Below are 21,196 nucleotides of genomic sequence, written 5' to 3' on the forward strand. Positions count from 1 at the left end.
CTGCTAGTTGGTCACAGTTGAATTTTGAAGCATTGATAGGAATGGCTAATGCTAATGGCTTACAGCTGTAAAGCAGAAATTCTAATTTCTAATACCTATGAGACTGAGGTTGGGAGGGATACAAGAGAGAGAGGGGATCAGGGATGGAGTTGGGAGCTAGAGAAATATACTAAGATGCAGAGAAAGGCAGAGACAGTTTCTTTCATCATTGTAATATTATTCTTTAGCAAGAAAATGAATTTTGAGTCCAAACAAAGCCTCCCTGTAGCAAACAGGTAGGAAGGAAGGATAATGAGACGGGTGGGCTGGGGGGGATGCACGGTGACAGAAAAGAGAGAAAACAGGATGAACCGGCCTCTGACATCTCCCTACTTTCAATTGGGTGAGGTTAACAAATAGAAGTGTGGGGGTTAAGGATGAGAAAGGTGTCAGCTCAGAATGGGAGAGGGCATGCTGGAAGGTAACTCAGTGGAGAAAAGGGGATTCTAATGTGAGGGAAGAGGTTGGTGGAAAAGGGAAGAGTAGGGGAAACACAAATGATTGGAGGAGGGGAAGAAATGGGAAGAGGACCACATTTACCTGGCTAGCCCCCCAACCCAAATTCAACCTGGAGCTATTGGAGGCTCTATCTCCTGCTAAATCATTTCCCAACTGAAAGAAAGAAAAGGAGAAAAAGGTGGCCCCAACAACAGGTCAGAAAGCTGGGGGCAACCCTGCCTTAGCCGTTATTGGGGGGCCCTGGGTGAATTCTGTGGAAATCAGGCCTCTAAAGATCTACCCTTGGGGCTTCCATCCCTTTAAGGAATGAGACCACACTTCCAAGAGCTGTCGGTCAGTTGGAGTCCCATCAGTGCCAAAGAGAGTGGCGGCCACTGTTGGTTCGGCATAAAGCTAGGAGAAGCAGCGTTGTTGCCACCCTTGGAACAAGATAAGTGGAGTCATGATTGCTGGGCTAGTTAGGCAGGCCCCACCAGAGGGGTAGGGGAGAATTAGTGGTTGGTGAGGGCTGAAGGTGTTGCTGCAGGGATGGATATTGCCTCTGGGAGGTCTCTCTGTGGGCCATAGGTGCCAGTTCAGAGGGTGACCCCCAGACTTTACCAGGCAGTCTCCTTCATGACAGAGTGCCCACCCAGCAGCAGCGGTGGAAAGGATCCCTTAATTGGTCACTTAAGTAGCACACTTGGCCTCTGGGTGGGAATGCAATCCTCCCATCTTCCGTGGCGCTGGCAAAATGCTACGGTGGCAGTAGGGGATGAGTACACCACTCTGCCTGCCCTCCCTCCCAATCTTTTGGTGTCCCATCCACCTCCCAGCCCACTCCTGCAAACCCCTTTAAAATTCAGCTTGCTAAGTGCAGCACCACAGGAAATTGGCTTTAATGAATGAAACTTATACCTGGAAATGTGTGAGCTGTCAGTATAATTGCATGCTGCCTGCTTACAGCCCTGTACACATGGTGCAAGTATAATAATAACATTTGAACGGCATAGATTCAAATACCTTTAAAGTGCTGTAATATTAGCTGCATTTTCTGTTCATGCTCCTTCTGTTGCATTGTCAGTCGTCTATCTATCTCCATTGATAAACGCTCCACTGCAGATTCTAATTCATGGACCATGCTCTCTTGCTCAGTTACCTTCACAGACATTTCTGCACATTGCACCTGCAAGTTTCGTTCAGTCTCACGTAGGCTAATCACCTATCAAAATTAAAATATAAACAAACATTAGGAGGACTGCAGCCTTGTTAAAAGCTTAATGGATAATGACAGTGATTCGTATCTTGTCTTGGAAATCAAGAACAAATACAATCTACCAAAAGTCACAGGACTTCCATTTCTTTTAAAGGGCATTTCCTGTTTTGCCAGAGGAATAATATAAGCTTTGGACTTATTTTTGTGAACGAAGCATTTTGCTGGTCTTTTTTCTCGCACTGTGACAATGAAAAAGCAGAAAGAGTTCCACTATAGTGTCATATCACATGTTTCAGACATTGCATATTAAACAAAGCACCTTGAAATGCAGAGCAGGATTTTCCCTGTGGGCTTCTGAAACCCTGTCAAACTGAAACGTGGGTCAGAAGCCCACTGTGTAAGAAGCAGTCACACATTGTGATTTTATCTATTGGGGCCAATTAATGGCTAATGGGTGGGCTCACTGTCCAAATAAAGATGGTAGGTAGTCCTTCCAGCTTGAATGGAGCAGCAGGATGTGACAGCAGGTAAGTAAGGGAGAGGATGCTTCAAAATAGAGACTCACTCTCTCTCTCTTTTTGAATTTAAAATAAAAAATAATTTTTACAGCCAGGCCAGGGGTTGGAGGGGGAAGAGAGGTGATGGTGAGCCCCTCTATGGCATGGTCTGTGGTTGCTACAGCACTCAGACAGGCACAGAGAGCCTCTAAACCTACCTGGAGTATTGGTTTGCCAGTCTGCTGCCAGGAGGCCACCTCCAGATAACTAAACTGGTTCCCGTGGGAACCTGGACGTAGAGTGGAAAATCACAGCTGGCCTCATTTAATTGGCCTTACGTGATCCTTAGTGAGTCGTGCTGGCTAACCATCATGTGCAGGCAGACAGCCCTGCTGCTTCCCCATCCTGCCTCTGTGAAAAAGGCCCTGAGGCAAGATGGAACCGTGGAACTGACACACTGGCCGACAGGGTTATTTTTGGTCCGTCTGCCTCAAATCTCAGCCCTAGCAGGGGCTAAAAATTAAAACGCAGTAATTATTGTTGTACAGAGAAATAGAGAAACCAAATTTCATTCAGCAGAATCTCAAACAGGGAAAAGATGGTGAACAATTGTTTGCCTGGAGAACTCCCTGCCTCTCTGTGAGTACTGCCAAGTGATGATTAGCATCCACTTGAACTGGGAAAATGCCAATTGGGACCTCAGTTTAACATCGCATCTGCAGGACAACAACGAGAGCTTGCAATTACATAGCCCCTTTAATGTAGTAACAAGTACCAAGATGTCCCTTGGTATTAATAATCAAATTTGACTTTGAGCCATGTAAGGCAATTTTCAAGCAGATAACCAAAAGCTTGATCAAAAAGGTAGGTTTTAAGGATCATCTTAAAGGAGGAAAGAAGTGGAGAGGTTTATGGAGGGAATTCCAGAGCTTAGAGTCTTGGCAACTGAAAGCATTGCTGGCAATGGTGGAGCAATTAAAATCGGGGATGTGCAAAAGAGCAGAAATGAATGATCACTGGTATCTCAGAGGGTTGCAGAAGATCACAGGCAAAGCGGAAGGGGCCAGTGACATTATGGAGGGGTTTGAAAACAAGGATGAGAAATTTAAAGACAATTCATTGATTAACCAGGGGCCAATTTAGGTCAGTGAGTGCAGGGATGATGGGTGAATGGGATAATGTCTTGATCTTCTCAATATTTAGTTGCAGGAAATTTTTTATCCCAAACTGCATTTCTGACAATGTAGCACTCCCTCTGTAATGCACTGAAAAATCACAGGTCTTGCAGAGGGGCTTGCATGCACAAGAGCTTATGCTTGTAAGATATGGGTCCAAATCTTCTGGTATTCGGATCGTTGGAAATTGGACACAAGTTGGGAGATGCACATTAGGACCCTGCAGAAATCCTAATGCACAGGCATGCACGGAAATAGTCTGGAAAGTTTATGCTTCGAATTCCGCTGCATGGGACTCTCCGCGAATGTCTATGACACTTACCTGTTCAATTACCCTGGAAATGTTACACTGGTCTAAATCAGTGATTAACCAGCTTAACTCAACTGAGCACCGCAACCAAGCCCACCCCCCCCATTACCTCTAACCCTCCTCCAGCCCATCCCCACTAAACTCCCCTCTTGACTACTCTCCCCACCCCACACAACCTGGCCCGACTACTACTCCTACCCGACTACATCCTGTCAACCACTCCCCAAACCTGATCCAACCACCTGACCCACCTGACTACCAAGCCCACCCCAACTACCCCTCGACTTGTTCACCCACCCACTCACTAACTCATTAGCTGAGAGACTTGAGACCTTTAAAAACATCTGAATATAGCAGTTACTGTGGTGAAAAGGGGGCATATCCTGTCTTTGTCCATCTTTTCCTGGTTAAAATATCACAAAAGGATCGGGTTACAGAAATCTTCGCAGGCAGCATCAGTGTGTGCAGCATCGACACTGACTGGTAGATCTGGGCCATGATTTGTCCTTATAACTGGCATTTCAGCATTGTGGGATGTACTACATGTGTTATAACCACTACTCACTTCAAATTTCAGAAAGTATGTTTTTAGTTTGATAAAAATGTGTTTTGCCAAATTAGAGATCCCTGTCAGGGTGAACCAAAATACATGAGATTGGATTGGCTTGGTCCTGTCTCTCATGACCTATTTTGATCTACATTTTCATAATAGAATACAAATTATTACCAATTAAATACTATTTATGATTAAACAAATCACATAATATATATATGTTTTTAGAACTAATGTATAGAAAGTAGGGCTTTACCTTATTAAAATATCTGCAGAGAAGGACTCTTGTCTCAGCAGCTGACAAAGCACCCAGTTTAAACATTACATTTGCATCATTTTGGGCAAGGCTACCATCTGAGGCCCTCAATGAATGTTGTCGACAATGAATGGTTTCATTTTTGTACTCTATGGCAGCATCCAGAGCTTCAATACCTTCCTCCAATTGAAAAAGTATTCGCTCCTCCTGAAAAATAAAACATGTTGAATGTACCTCACCCCTGCTAGATACCTTGGTTATTAAAATTGAAAGGATGTAGGAAGCTGATTCAATGGTAACTTTCAGAAGGGAATTGGATGTATACTTGAAAAGAAATTGCTGTGTTATGAGGAAATAGCAGGGCAGTGGGACTAATTGGATAGCTCTTTCAAAGAGCAGGCACAGGCTTGATGAGCTAAATGGCTTACTGTGTTGTAAGGTTCTATGATTTAATATTTTTTCTACCTCATTGTTGATTCATCAATTTAATCCTTTATGTATGAAAATGTGATTTAATTTCAATTTCTACTTTCAATTCATCTATAAGTTTTACAATTTTGTGTCATTTAAGGTTCTTTACACCGAACAAAAGAACTTTGTATACATGTAAATGTGCAGAGCTCTACTTCATGGGAGGTTAATTTCAATGTTATGGAGAATGTCCTTCTTGTTACACCAAATGCCTTTCATATTAAGCTTAGAAAATTCCGAAAGGTTCAATGGATAGTCAAAAATTGTTTTATGAATAATTCACCGTTGCATTGTAAATAAGCCTACTGTGTTCAAAATGGTGCATTCAAATTAATTTGGTAATTGTAGATTTTCTCTACTTTTTATTTACATTGTCATATTACTATAATAGAAAAAAATGCAACAAATAGTTTAAAAATGATCACATTAGTTTCAGAAACATGTCTAGTTGACGGGACATGATAATAAAGTTGCAGACTGTGATTAAATGTATTCCTGGAGGTCTCATCACATGATTTGCCCCACACACCAGCCATTAGTCAGCCCACACATCCATCCTCATAATACACTGCCTTCCTATGCCAACTGGAAAGCAAAAAGACTCAATAATCAATTGCACGATGCTCGACTGTCAGCCAAACCGCTTTTTTTACCTGGTAAAGAGAAATATTCAAAAACAAATTACAAAAATATAACTACGCCCAGCAATGCCTTCATATGATCTGATTAACATTATTTGCTATTTTTGCTGTCTCTACTAATTTTCTTCCCAGTATTCTTCTCCCACTACAAGTTCATAATAAGGCAGAAACATGCTCCAGCTATTCTTTCACAAGTATATCTATATTAAAAGTTTTACAGCTCTACATATTTCCTGACAACTTTGAGCACAAAATCCTATGTTCACATTGATAATAAAGGGTACGTTTGTAAAATTGCACTGCTACAAGTGGCAGGAGGGCATAATTATGGCGTGACGAGTTTACATAGAGTATTTCTATTATATATGCCAATATAGAGGGCAGAATCTTGCCCTTGTCAGGTGGGCTTGGCGGGGGCGGGCGGGAAACCGACTGCCATCTGCAATCAAGGCCAGAAGGCGATTTCATGCTGGTGGATCAATTAGCCCAGCATGAAATGCGAGTGGCAGCGCTTAGCGCTGCCTGTGTGAGGGGGTGGGGGAGAGAGGAGGATGAGCGTGACCTTCGCGCATGCATAGGAGTGTGCACTTCATAATCTATGAAGCATTTAAAAAAAAATAAATAATGTAATACAACACATCCCCTCACATGACTGTCACATCAGCAGCGACATGTTATTAATTAAATTTTTAATTTTTAATTTTATTTTTATTTGCTTATCCCGACCGTGGATGAGGTTTCCTATAAAGTGCAAAGGCCGCTTGGCCTTTTTGCCTGCTTGCCAACCGTAAGGTTGGACGGGCAGTGAAAAATTTAACTCAATTGATAATGTAATCGCCTTAACAGGCCTTTTAATTGTCAGTGGGCATGCTGCCGATTCTGGTGCACACCTGCCGAACGAAATATCGTGCGACTGCGTGTTGACATCAAGACGCTTGACCAACGTCAATGTGTGTTATTTTACGTTCGAGGGGGTAGGGCTCGCAGACACCCGCCGAGCTAAAAATTTTGCCCAGAAAGTTATAACATCAATATGAAAATAAGGACAGACAGATGACCTTAAAATGAGGGCTGAATTATGCTGTTGCACCCTGGAGCAATTATTCCCCCGCTCTCTCACACTGCTTCACTTGAAAATTATACTTATTGTTGATTTCCTATGTGCAATGTGATGTGGGATCAATTGATATGAAATTTAAAAAAAACACACAGCAGTGTACTTCAAGGCTGTAGCATGTCAAGGAATTAAGAGGAATTGTTTATGGCTGCACTCAGTTCAAGCTCTGCAGTACATTACTGATTTTAACAGATCTAAAATAATAAATGTTTGGATATATAAGTAATAAGCAAGTTTTATCACCAAAAGTAAATTAATGATGATTATACCTCAGGGGACAGAACATTTCCAAGCTCTAATTTCTCATCTAGACAGTGCCTTCTTTTCAAAAGTTGAGCTCGTTCCCGTTGAAGTACTTGCATCTCTTCTGAAATGGTTTTTCTTTCCTCTGTAGTACTGTTCTGAAGCTGAGTATTTTTGTCTGATAATTCCTTTTCTATTGTGTTTAAACGAGTGGATACATTTAAAATATCTTTATTCAAGGCCTGAAAAGAAATAATCAACATTGACTTGTAGTGTTGTAACCAGGAGATGCTAAACTCTAATCAATACACCTAGCCGATTAATTTTATGCGATTTTACTCTGGAATTGATAAAATGATGAATGGTTTGACATTTTAATTATATTTCAAAGCTGTGGTATTTCAATATGATAATTTCAAAATTAATCCTGAAAAAAAATCCCAAGCTGGTTATTTAATTATAAGTCCTGTGGCTGTATCAGAACCAGCAACATTATCTAGTAAAGTAACATTAATCTTCAAAGATTTTGGTCTGGATTTTGCAGTCAGTGGCAATGCAAGGTGCTTGCCACTGACCTCGAAGAAAGCTGCGCTGAGAGGCCTAGTGATCTCTGTGGCAAGAACTTTAACTTTCTTGATGTGCAGTTGATTGTAGTATTGTTTAATGAGGATTCCTAGCATTGAACTGCTGTGATGTCATCAAGCTGCCAAAACAGCCAATCACATTCAAGAATTCTCACGACTAGCCAAGCAGGAAATGAAAAACTTTAATAACCAAATCACTTAAAAAGAGAGAATGAAATAAAGATTGAAACAGATATATGGGGTTAAGATAAAAACTAAAATATCATGAAGAAACTTTTATATTTTTTTAATTACTAAAAATGTTTTAAAAATCTAGCAAATAATCATGATGGGAGGCATTTAACAACAATACTCAAATATAAAATTACTTTTCCAGAGCCAGATTGGTTGTTCAGCAGTAATTATTACTCAAATTTCCATTGAAAACCTTGTTACACTATACCAAAAAGGCTTAACAGTGAAATGAGGGCAAGAAAAGGGAAGTTCTCTCTAGATCAATTGATTTTGTTGATTGCTGGCTCTGTGGGTAGTCTGCAGCACAGCCTGTGGCAGAATAGTGAATGACAGACCGCATCTTCAGAATTTTTGCACTTATCTGTGCTTGTGCTAAATCCTGAAACTGTGGTCTGATTCAGAGAGATAATTGTTAACTGGATCCATGCCAGTTTGAGAAATTAAAACTAAGACACAGTGGCTTTCTTTGCTGGAGAGAGTTTATTGGCTTAGTTCACAGTCAACACTACTTACCAGTGTCCCAGCTATCCACATTTATAGGTGTTCCAATACCCTTCACCTGTGCAATTGACATTAAATCTTAACAGGGTAATTGACATTAAACATTAACAATGTAATTAATAAGATATTGACAATAACAACAGAGAACACTGACAATCCACTGTCAAAATATTGCAAATTTTGGGCCAGTATTTCAATCTATTAGAAGGAATAAGATATTTTTTGGCTCCTTTGACAGATTTTAAGTATGTTGTCAATAAGTATCATTTTCTGACCAAGTGTAGTTAGGTAATCTTTTCCTAAGTCTTCTCCGTGCACCTTTTGATCTGGAGATATGATAAAGCAAGTTAAAAGGGCTCACCTACCAACTTCCCTCCTGCTCTGGGCAGAACTCTTTGCTCATGGTCTCTTGAATGGCGTGACTAAGATGAAGAAGTGATTATGCAAAGTAGGATGGTGACACAGCTTGGAACACAAATTTGCTGTCTCTTCGTACTGGTGTAGTATTACTTAATCCTCCACATAACTGTGCTTCTGATCTCAGTTAAACTATGGGGGTTAAAAAGTGTAAGTTAACTGGGAAAAGGTGCAGGGAAAGAAAATCAGAACTTTAGTGGTCTCTTTACCACTCTTGTGCACCTTCTAGCAGCTGACTTGAATTTTTATCCATTATCCATCTGTAATGTTGCACATGGGATGGGAGTGTAGTTTTCTGCAGAACAATCACATCAGCTGGGTCTACTGCTTGAAAAATCTTGCAAGTTTTTCTCAGCAGTGCAGTTTAATGTTGGGATATCCCAATTAAAGTAAGAGAAGTTGAGGGATATTCTTACCTGACTGGAACGTAACCTTTTGATTTCCAATTGGCTTTTCTCTTGCAATAGTGCCTCTTTCTTGTCTACAATAACTTCCCTTTTCCTCAAATCCTCTTCCAACTCAGCTAGAGCTCGTCTTTGCTGCAGAACCTTCTCCACTTCCTCATCCAACCATTTGCGTTGTTCGTCAAGCCTCTGAAAATAGATTCAGATGTATAAAGATAACAACAATCATCCAAGTACAAAGGGACAGGATAGTGATTAAAAAGGTTATCATCATTTTTTTTATTTGCTCATGGGATGTGGGCATCGCTGGCAAGGTCAGCATCTTTTGGCCATTCCTAGTTGCCTTTGTGAAGGTGGTAAGCTGTCTTCTTGAACCGTTGCACTCCATGTAGTAAAAGTACACCCACTGTGCTGTTACATACATATATTGCAGTGGTATGCATTTTGTACAGCAGAAGATATGTTGACTCTGTGAGAGAGATGTACAATACTGCCTAATATTGAAATAAGAATAGAGAATGGTGGAAATGCACAGTAGGCCAATCAACATCTGCAAGGGAAAGCTAGATTTCAAAACACACTATAGGCGGAATTTTCCATGCCCGCTGGTGTCATGCGTGCTCAGCGGTGTGAGCGGACAATATGGTGAGAAGGCCAGATATTGTGAAACTGGTTTGCCGTTGTCCGCTCAGCCTGTCGATGGCAGGCCACGTTCCCTGCCATTGGACATCGGGAACCTCATTGTAATACATCTGCATATCATTATAAGGCCAGTGTGCCGGAATCATCCCCACCCCAGTGGATCATCTGCCTACGTCAGCGTGATTGCACGATGGTGCAGAACACATCTTAACAAGTGTGACGTGCCAAAGTCAGGACTTACGGCAGGGTCTTGCTCATGTTGTGGACATCCGAGGACTGAGGATGCTGGAGCCCGACAGCAACGGTACACTGAAGGGATGTCCATGGCATGCTGCATAGATTCTCATGGACATGGCTCTGCTGAAAAGCAGCCCACAGAAGTTGGAAAGTTACCACTGAAGGTCTGCTCAACATGGATGATGGTCAAGGGGTTGGAGAGGAAGATGTACCGGGGGAGGTTAGGGGGTGGGGAAGAGGAAAGTCTAGGATCGACTGGGAGAGGAAGAGGTGTCAGAATGGGGTGAGGTTGGGAGGGGAGAAATGAAGGTATCAGGATGGGGGGGTGGGAGAATGGTGTCAGGATGGGGTGACATTGGGATGGGGGAACGAAGGTGTTGGTGGGAGGGGGAGGGAGGGGTTAAGAGAGAAGACAGCAACTGGAGAGGTAGGATTAAGGTGGGTGGAAAGGGAAGGAGTTCAGAACCAGGAAGGAGTGCGAAGAGGGGAGGGGGTCTGAGGTGGGGGGAGGGAGCGCTGAGAGAGGAGGGAGTCCAGCGGGGAGGCGGAGAGGAAGGAGCATGGAGATGGGAGGGAGTCTGGTGGGGAGGAAGGAACACAGAGAGGGGGGGGGGGCAGTCTGGGAGGAGGACGGAGCATGGAGAGAGGAGGGAGTCTGGAGGGAGGAAGGAGTACAGAGATGGGAGGGAGTCCGCTGGGGGAGGAAGGAGTGCGGAGAGGAGGTCCATGGGGAGGAAGGAGCATGGAGAAGGGAAGGAGTATGGCTGGAGGAGGAAGTAAGGATGTCTGGAGTAAGTAAGGGGGTGGATGAAGTTCCAAGGGGTCTCAAGTGGAGTGGTGGAGAGGGCCGGTGGTGTGGGGGGGTGGGGGGGTGGGGGGGAGTGGTGTGTGGTGGTGGAGGGAAGTGTCCCAGGGTGGGAGAAAAGGGGTCCCAGGGTGGGGAATGTCCAGGTGAATGTGGAAGGGAGGGCTTTGATGAGTCCATGACTACCTCCTAGGGAGCAAACTGAGGGCGGGTGTGGAACAAGGGAATGGTGAGAATGACCGAGGGCAGAGTGAGGCGGTAGGGTGGGAGGGCCAGGGTTTGATAGTAGAGGTAGAAAGGACAGCAAGGGTGGTTAGTGGGGAATCGGAGGCAAACACTGACCCGGGAGGGGGAAGGTGGGAAGGATGAGGTCGGAGAGGTGAATGTGGATGGGAGTGAATTTTCGTGAAGGAAGGGAATGTGCATGTTCACCCGGACATCCCCAAAGGAAAAGGGTTGAGGCTGGCAGGTCACGAAGGTGATGCCTGGGGGTCAACAGTGATGAGGGGAAAGGAAAAGATGGGGGAGCGTACGAGAAACTGAATCAAGACTATGTTGTCCAAATCGAATGTGAAATGACAATCGTGGTGGGTGCTGCATGGGAGTATGATCATTGGGTGGGTGGAGATGCAGATCAGCTCAGATGGCCAACTGAAAGTGAATCCCAGCAGCCAGCATTGAAAATGCTCAGGATGGTGAGATTAGTGTGATATGGAAGGATCCGTATGCTTGGGAGAGTGCTTGCACGAGACTCCTAAAAGGCTGCCACACACACTTCTCCCTCCAGAATCACTCGTTGGCCAGCAGCTCCTTCTGCAGTGACAGAGGACGAGGTTGAGGGGCTCACAGGCAAAGGGGACTCAGTGGGAGCGGACAGCTTCTGAGATTCCTATGTGGATAACTCAGGGGTGTCCAGCTGCCCTCCTCCTCCTGTTTGGTGCCCGGGGCCCTGGCCTGACTCCTGGTGGGAAAGGAGCACCTGGAGGGACATTGAGGTGCCCTGTTTCCCTCTCGCGTTGCCACTGCAGGAACTCATCCATGGCTCCTGCAATGGAGTGCAGGTCTGTACTTGTCTCCACATTCTGCTGGACCAGAGTCTCCATGGCATCTGCCATCCTCCACATGGAGGCCTCCATACATGCACATGGGGGCACCACTTCATCAAAGAGTAGGCAGAAGCACTCCTCCAACTTGCGTGCCACTCTGTCACTCTGTTGAGGGCTTCCAACAGCTTTGCGTGATGTTCCCATGCCTTCTGCTGACTCTCCAGAATGAGTTGGAATGCCAAATCCAGAGGTTCATCATCTGACTCGGACTTCGCAGATGCCTCTTCCTCAAGCGCCGCAGAGCTCGGCTTAACCTGCCACCTCCTGTTGTGGACATGTGTCTGTGCGGTGACCATCAGATTGTGAACCCGAACCTGCTCTACATCTAGGTCCCACTGAGGTGTGTGTCTCTGCGGTGATGTAGGATGTGGCTGAGCGCTATGAGGGGTCTTTCAGGCTGCTTATTTCCACCTCATCAATGGAGGAGGTGTCCTCTTGGATGGAGGTGAGGATGTGAATGGAGGTGAGGGACTGTCTGGCTGAGGGTGTTGGTTGCTTAGCAAATGTCCCTGTGAACCAAAGTAGAGATAATCAGTGCATGTCAGCAGAGTCAAAAGCAGGAGAGAGCGAGCACTCACATTTGTGTTGAGAGAGGGGTGATGTGGTGCAGGATCCTCACATCCTTCCTCAACTTAGGGGACCAAAACTGTGCACAGTACTCCAGGTGCGGTCTTACCAATGCCTTGTACAGTTGCAACAACACTTCCCTATTTTTATACTCTATTCCTTTAGCAATAAATGCCAAAATTCCACTTGCCTTCCTTATTACCTGCTATACCTGCATACTAGCTTTCAGCAATTCATGCACGAGGACACCCAGATCCCTCTGCACTGAAGCATTCTGAAGTTTCTCTCCATTTAAATAATAAGTCGCCTTTTATTCTTCCGACCAAAATGGATAACCTCACACTTAACCATGTTAAACTCCATCTGCCAAATTTTGGCCCATTCACCTAACCTGTCCATATCCATTTGTAAATTTCTTATTTCTTCATTGCAACTTATTTTCCCACCTATTTTGGTGTCATCTGCAAATTTAGCTATAGAACCTTTTATCCCTGAATCCAAGACATTAATGTAGATTGTACATAGTTGGGGCCCAAGGACCAAACCCTGTGGCACCCCACTAGTTACAGCTTGCCATCCAGAAAAAGACCCACTTATCCCGACCCTCTGCTTTCTGTTGGTAAGCCAATCCTCTATCCAAGCTAATATATTACCCCTAACTCCATGTAATCTTAACTTGTGTATTAATCTTTTGTGTGGCACCTAATCAAAGGCCTTCTGAAAGTACAGATATACCACATCTACAGAATCCCCATTATCCACTTTGCTTGTCACATCTTCAAAGAACTCTAGCAAATTAGTCAAACATGATTTACTCTTCATAAAACCATGCTGACTCTGATGGATTGCATTTTGACTTTCCAAATCCCCATTACTACTTCCTTAATAATGGATTGCAACAGTTTCCCAATGACAGATGTTAAACTAACTGGTCTATAGTTTCCTACTTTTTGCCTCCCCCCACCTTTTTGAACAAGGGCATTATATTAGCATTTTTCCAATCCACTGGAACCTTTCCAGAATCCAGGGAATTTTGGAATATTATAGCCAATACATCCATTATCTCCGCTGCCACTTCTTTTAAGAACCTGGGATGTAGGCATGGGGACTTGACACCCTTTAATCCCAATAGTTTGCTCGGTACTTTTTCTCTAGTGATAGTGATTGTTCTAAGTTCCTCCTTCCCTATACCCTCTGCACTACCTGTTACTATTGGGGTGGTACTAGTGTCCTCCACGGTGAAAACTGAGGCAAAATATTGATTAAGCATCTCTGCTATTTCTGCGTTCCCCACTATTAACTCCCCAGATGTTATCATCCTCCAAGGGGCCAACATTCACTTTAGCTACTCTCTTTTTATATATTGTGGAAGCTTTTGCTGTCAGTTTTTATATTATGTGTTAGTTTTCTTTCATAATTTATCTTTGCTGTTTTTATTAATTTTTTAGTAACCCTTTGTTGATCTTTAAAAGTTTCCTAATCTTCCAGCCTGCACTGACCTTTGCAATTTGGTATGCCTTAGTTTTTGCCTTTATGTTATCTTTAACTTCCTTGCTTGTCCATGGATGCTTTTTCTCCCTTTTACTATCTTTCTTCCTCTTTGGACTATATTTTACTTGGGAGGAATTGACCCCCTCCTTAAAAATATGCCACTGTTCATCAGCTGTCCTACCTTGTTGTCTTCCTGCCCAGACCACTAGGGCCAAATCTGCCCTCATGCCTATGTAGTTAGCTTTGTTTAACTGCAGAACACAAGTGTGGGACTCAAGTTTCTCACTCTCAAACTGAACTTGAAATTCTAGCATGCTATGATCACTTTTGCCTACAGGATCCTTTACTATGAGATCATTAATTAATCCCATCTCATTACACAAAACCAAAGCTAGAATAGCCTGTTCCCTGGTTGATTCCACAACATATTGCTCCAAGAAACAATCTCTAATACGCACTATGAACTCTCCCTCGAGGCTACCCTTGCCAATTTGATTAGCCCAGTCTAAATGCATATTAAAATCACCCATGATTATTGTCGTGCCTTTCTTACATGCTTGCAGTATTTCCTGGTTTATACTGTGCCCTACGGCTGAACTACTGTTTGGGGACCTATAGATTACTTCCATCAGGAACTTCCTTCCCTTGCTATTTCTTATTTCTACCCAGACTGACTCTACGTCTTGCTCTCCAGTGCCTATATCATTCCTCACTATAGCACTGATCTCTTCCTTTACTAACAAAGTTACACCGCCTTCTTTTCCTTTCTGCCTATCCTTCTGAAACACTGAGAACCCTTGGATATTCAACTCCCAGACCTGTTCTCCCCGTAACCACGTCTCAGTAATCGCCACCAAATCATACCTATTTATCTCTATTCGCACTGTTAACTCATTAGTTTTATTCCAAATGCTACGCGCATTCAGATACAAAGCCTTTAAGTTTATCCTATTGTCAATTCTCCCTACTCTTACATGATTCTTTGGTGCAATATGGCATTCACAAACTCTGTTCCTTCCTTTCACTTTTTGGTAACAATCAGCCTCGTCACTAACCTGCACTCTTACCCTCTCCTTAAACTTTGACTTTTTACACTTCCATCCTCCCTCCCGCTATTTAGTTTAAAGCCCTATCTACAACCCTAGTTAAGCGGTAGAGGCAGCAACCCTCATAGCATTTAAGAAGTATTTGGATGTGCACTTGCGATGCCATAGCATACTAGGTTATGGGCCTAGTGCTGGAAAATGGGATTAGAATAGTAAAGTACTTGTTTGACCGGCACAGACTTGGTGGCCAAAGGGCCTTTTTCTGCGCTGTCGACCTCTATCACTCTATGACTTAGTACTGCAATACCTTCCACTGCACATAGTTGGAGGTGATTAAGTAACCAATGGCTTCGGATGGTTTCCACAATGTACAAGCTGTGCAGGTCCCTTTGGGGAAGGCTGCAGGCCAGGGTTAATGATAGCAACTCAAAATCTTGTGTGATAATGTCTTAAGCAATTAGGGAGCATTAGGAAGAACTATTCCTTGGATATATTATATTTTTATATAAGATATAAATGTAATTTAAAAGCAATAGCAATTCAGCTTCAAATCAGAAAACCAAAGGGATAGAGGCTGCACAAAATGTAGAAGCCATCAGATATGGAATTAGTTAAGATAAAACTGTTTTAATCTAGATTATACAGTTAAGAGGCATATCAGGTGTTGAATGCTGGTGTCAAAGGCAGTGGGGGTAATTTTAACTTTTTACCCATTTATAGTGGTTTAGATTTATAAAATTTCAAACCTGAACTAAACTGCCTTGAATCTGCCCACTCCTGGTTTTAATAGAGGTGGAATGGAGCTTAAGTGACAAGCCCACTCTCAGTTATATAAGTTTTAGTATGCTCAGTGCCTAAGATATTAGCTGTGCTGCACTTTAACACATATAATATTCTGGGAAATTATGTACATGTATGTCAAAATGTAAAATGGTAAAAGTTGCTTTTTTAAGTGGGCAGGGAGTATAGTACATTCCAAGAGCTGCACATTTCTTTAATGCCGCTTGCAGAAAGTCCACATGGTGAGTGTTTTCTCAGTGCAGTACACAACAGACAGGTACAAAACATAATTGAAAAGGTCAATGAAATGTTAGGGGACTCAGATACGATGGGTGAAAGTTATACTACAGTTATGTAAAACTCTGGTTGGATGTCATCTGAAGTACTGTATTTAGTTCTGTGTATGTACTCCAGGAAGGATATTTTGACCTTGGAAAGAACATGTTATAGATTTTCCAGAATAATACCAGGGCTTGGAGCTATAAATTATGATGGGGGCATAACCTTAAAATTATAGTTAGGCTGTTCAAAGGTGATGTCAGGAGGCAGCAAAAAGAGTAATGGAAATCTGGAACCCTCTCTCCCCAAAAAGCTTTTGAGGTTAGATCGGTTGAAAAATTCAAGATGAAGATTGGTAGATTTTCGTTAGGTAAGAGTATTGAAGGATATGGAACCAAGAGGAGTTAAGATACAAATCTGTCATGATCTAATTGAATTCGGGAGCAGGCTCAAGGGGCTGAATGGCCTACTCCTATTCCTATGTTCCTAATGTTTCAAAACATGATGCGGAGAGGAGAGTACAAAGGTTGGGGAGCTAAGGAAGTTGCACAAGAAGTTTGAACATAATGCAAGACTTGATAATATATAAATATATATATAGGACCAACTTTTATTTATTAGTTTATTGGTATTGGTAAGGTTTATTATTAGTAGTAAGGTGTATTAGCAGCAGTATAGTTTATTATCAGTAATAAAGTTTATGAGCAAGGTTTATTACCTAATAGCTGGAGTAATGGCAGGACTGCTCCAACCTCTAGAAAGCGCATCTTGTTCTGTGTGAGAACTCTGGATGCTTCTCTTTTGTGCAGGAAGTGGTGTCAGTTGCAGCAGTTTGAGTTCTGGGTTTCGGAGTTTGAGTAGTAGCTAGCATCACAGCGGTGAATCTGTGAGCTTGAGAACTTCTTGGATAGCACATTTATAGATGTGGTCACCCTGCATCTTAAGAGTATGGAGGCAGACAGGGAATGGGTGACCACCAGACAGTCAAGAAGAAACAGGCAGGCTGTGCAGGAGTCTTGATTACAACCTACTGTCCAATAAGTTTTCTGCTCTGAATGCTGATGAGAATGATGGTTCAGCTGGGGAGTGCAGCCAGAGCCAAGTCCATGGCTCCACAGGTGGCTCAGCTGTACAGGGGGGCTCAAAGAAGACTGGAACAGCAATAGTGATTGGAGATTCAATAGTTAGAGGAATAAATAGGTGTTTCTATGACTGCAAACAAGAATCTAGGATGGCATGTTGCCTCTCTGGTGCCAGAGTCAAGGATGTCACTGAACAGTTGCAGACCACTCTAAGGGGGAAGGTTGAACAGCCAGCAGTTGTAGTCCAACAGCAGAAAGAGGGGTATGGTGCTGTAGTCAGAATTTAGGGAGTCAGAGAGGAAATTAGCAAGCAGGACCTCAAAGATAGCAGTCTCTGGATTACTCCTAGTACCATGTGCGTGAGTAGAGAAATAGGAGGATAAAACAGATGAATGCATGGCAGTGGCTGGAAAGGTGGTGCAGGAGGGAGAGCCTTAGATTCCTGGGACATTGGGACCAGCTCTGGGGGGGATGAGATCTGTTGAGACTGGACAGGTTGCACCAAAACATAGCCAGAACTGAATTCCTTGCGAGTGATTTGCTAGTGCTATTGGGGAGAGTTTAAACTAACTTGGCAGGGGTGTGGGGACCAGGGGATAATATCAGAGAGGAATAGCAAGGTGCACAGAATACCGGCAGAGATAGATAGCACTAGAGTAGGAAATAATAAGTTATTAGCTGGGTTCGGATTGATAGAAAATAAAGTCTAAATCAAGGTTACTGTGCATGTATGTAAATGCATGGAGTGTGGTAAATAAGATTGGTGAATTACAAGCACAGGTTACCACATGGAAATACAATGTTGTGGTTAGCCAAGTGGTTATGGTACTGGGCTTGTAACCCCAAGATCAAGAGTTCAAATCTCACAATGACAAACTATGAAACAATGTAACTTCATCTGAAACAGATGGAAACGTGTTTGTACTCAAAAGAGTTACAATGTTGTGGCTGTAACAGAGACCTGGCACAAAGGACTGGGTATTAAATATTCCTGGATACAAGGTATTCAGGAAAGATAAGAAAGGAAGAAAAGGGGAGAGGTGGTAGTTTGATTAAGAACATTGCAGTGCTGGAGAGTGAGGATGTATCACAGGGGTCAAGGACAGAATTGGCTAGAACTAAGGAACAATAAAAGGTGTAATTACACAGGTGTGTGTGAGCCACACATCAACTAGTGGGTAAGATATTGAGGAATATACTTGCAAGGAAATTACACAGAGGTGCAAGAATTATAGAGTAACTAACAGGGGACTTTAATTATCCAGTATAGCCTGGGATATTGGTAGTGTAAAGTGTGGAAGAGACAAGAGTTCCTAGAGTGTGTTCAGGAACATTTTCTACAGCAGTATGTTTCTTATCCAACGAGAAAGGAGATACTACGAGACTTGGTTCTTGGGAATGAGGTGGGCCAAGAGGATCAAGTGCAGTAGAGGAACTTTTAGGGCACAGTAATCATTGTATCATAAGGTTTAGGTTGGCTATGGACACGGGCAAAGAACAATCAAGAGTCAGAATAATTAACTGGAGGACAGCCAAATTCATTGAGATAAGAAAGGATCTAGGTCAGGTGAATTGGAATCAAAGGTTGGCAGGAAAAATGGCCACTGAACAACGGGCTACTGTTGAAAAAGAGATAGTTCGGGCAAGGAATATTCCCACAAATGGGAAAGGTAGGGTGAACAAATCCAGATGCCTGGATGATGAAAGAGATAGAGATTAAGAAGAAGAAAATGTATGCTTATGATAGATATCAGGTGGATAATATAATCGAGAACCAAACTGAATATAGCAAATAAGAGAAGCAAAGAGAGAGCATGAAAAGAGACTGGCAGCTAACATAAAAGGGAATCCCAAAGTCTCCTATGGGCATATAAATAGTAAAAGGGTGATAAAAGTAGGAATGTGGTCAATTTAGGGACCAAAAAGGGACCTGACGACAGGGGACATAGCTGAGGAATTAAATGAATACTTTGCATCTGTCTTCACCAAGGAAGATGCTGCTACACAGTCCATGGTGAAAGAAAAGGTAATTCAGACATTTGAAGGGTTTAAAATTGACAAGGAGAAAGGACTGGATGGGCTGTCTCTGCTTGAAGTTGATAAGATAGCAAGACTGAATGAGATGTCTTCAAGGATACTGAGAGAAGTGAGCGTGGAAATTGCAGAGGCACTGGCCATAATGTTCCAGTCTTCCTTAAACTCAGGGGTAGTGCCAGCAGACTGGAGAATTGTAAATGTTATACCCTTGTTCAAAAAAGGATGTAGAGATAAGCCCACCAACTACAGGCTAGTCGAACTAAGATCCCAAACACCCCTTCCACGTGAAGCAGCACTTACTTGTACTTCTTTCAATTTAATATACTGTATTTGTTGCTCACATTGCAGTCTCCTCTACACTGGGGAGACCAAATGCAGATTGGTTGACAGCTTTGGGGAACACCTCCGCTCAGTCCACAGACATGATCCTGAGCTTCTGGTTACTTGCCATTTTAATTCAACACTTTACTCTCATGCTCATATTTCTGTCCTCGGCCTGTTCCAGTGAAGCTAAATGCATGCTCCAAGAACAGCACCTCATCTTCTGATTAGGAAATTTACAGCCTTCTGGACTCAAGATTGAGTTCAACAATTTCAGACCAAGAACTCTGTCCCCCATTTTGATTTTTTTTGCTATGTGCCAGTTTGAATCTTGTTATTCATGTTTTCGCTTTCAGACAGAGCTGTTCATTATTCTGGCATTGACATGTACTCTGGACAAATGCTTTGTCTCTTTACTACAATCATTATTATCTCCTTTGTCTTTTGTTCCATGACATATAATCTCTCCTGCCCTCCAACCTATCCTAGGCCTTCCCTTTTATTCTTCCTCCCCCTCCCCCCTTATGACAGCATTAAACACATCATATTTCCACTCCTTCAGTTCTGAAGCATAGTTATATTTGACCCCAAATATTAACTCTTTCTCTCTCCACAGATGCTGCCAGATCTGCTGAATATTTCCAGCCCTTTCTGTTTTTGTTGCAGATATGGATGTTGGGCTCAGATTTGTTGAGTCCATCTTGAACTAGGTAAACACCATAGTTGCCCATGAATTATCATTTACGATATGTACTGAAACTACCTCATATTCCTCAATATACCATGACTATTCATTTAAAAATATTTGAAAAATGAGTGCTGCTGTATGTTTAATAATACAGATGTAAACCTCAGATAGGAAACAAGCTCAAGCAAGGGTTATGACCGGCAACTTCACCATCTTTAACAATGCAAACTTGCTGGAAGTAAGTTTGTGTGTGAAACTCAGCCTCACATAGTAATGGCTCTTTGGCTGAATCACTGGAAGGTGCTGATAGCGATGGAACTGTACCTCAAGAGTAGCCACTGGGGTATTAACCAGGTGGTAGTGCAAAACCGGGATATAGCAAATCAACAGCCCATTCTGTATTTAACCTAATCTTCTGTTCCATTGGGACGAGAAGAATATGTTGGGAAGAATAATACACATAGCAACCAAGCAGTTCTACAGCATTGTAAGGCACACCTGCTGTTCCTGTGAGATGACAGGGGAGCATTTCATTTTCTTCAGATGGGTAATTTCTTCAGCTTTCCTCTTCAGAATTTTCTGCTGCTGCTCTCTCTTTAGTTCCAGCTCCTGGAGAAATTAAACATACTTATCTTAAAAGTCTAGCTTTCTTTCAGAAGATAATATAGTTAGAATTTTTCTAGTTATCTTTTCATTTCAGGGCAGAGGATATAAATAATATTGCAAGATCTAAAAAATTCTGACATTTTATTCTTTCATAATCGCTTTCATTTTTGATAACTGATACTGAGCTGAAGTACCAATGTGGTTGCTTGTTAATCCACCATAACAAAAACAGAGGCATCAGTTGCAGGTTTCATGTAGTTTGTTGTTATGGCATGGACTTCACTTTTTAAAATTTTTCATGGTTACAGCACTGAAGGAGACTATTCAGCCCATCATACTCATGCCAACTTGCAGCAAGAGCAACTCAGCCAGTTGCAATCCACTATCTTTTCCCCTTTAACCCTGCAAATCTT

At 42.6% G+C, this 21,196-nt stretch overlaps 1 protein-coding gene across 3 annotated transcripts in view; it reads right to left on the reverse strand.

The window, feature by feature from the left end:
• LOC121277124 (kinesin-like protein KIF27) overlaps nucleotides 1–21,196 on the reverse strand; it is a 127,949-nt gene that overhangs the window by 20,135 nt on the left and 86,618 nt on the right. For all 3 annotated transcript variants that reach the window (XR_005942812.1, XM_041186161.1, XM_041186160.1), the window contains exons 13-17: nucleotides 20,676–20,786; nucleotides 9,109–9,285; nucleotides 6,983–7,198; nucleotides 4,485–4,691; nucleotides 1,501–1,699 (exon numbers count right to left, since the gene is read on the reverse strand). Coding sequence is in view for 2 of the 3 variants with exons in the window: in XM_041186161.1 (XP_041042095.1) it covers nucleotides 1,501–1,699; nucleotides 4,485–4,691; nucleotides 6,983–7,198; nucleotides 9,109–9,285; nucleotides 20,676–20,786 (910 nt within the window). In the remaining variant the exon portion in view is untranslated. The remainder of the gene's footprint in view (nucleotides 1–1,500; nucleotides 1,700–4,484; nucleotides 4,692–6,982; nucleotides 7,199–9,108; nucleotides 9,286–20,675; nucleotides 20,787–21,196) is intronic.

This window comes from Carcharodon carcharias, chromosome 4, assembly GCF_017639515.1.
Source record: "Carcharodon carcharias isolate sCarCar2 chromosome 4, sCarCar2.pri, whole genome shotgun sequence".
In the NCBI taxonomy this organism is placed as follows: Eukaryota; Metazoa; Chordata; class Chondrichthyes; order Lamniformes; family Lamnidae; genus Carcharodon; species Carcharodon carcharias.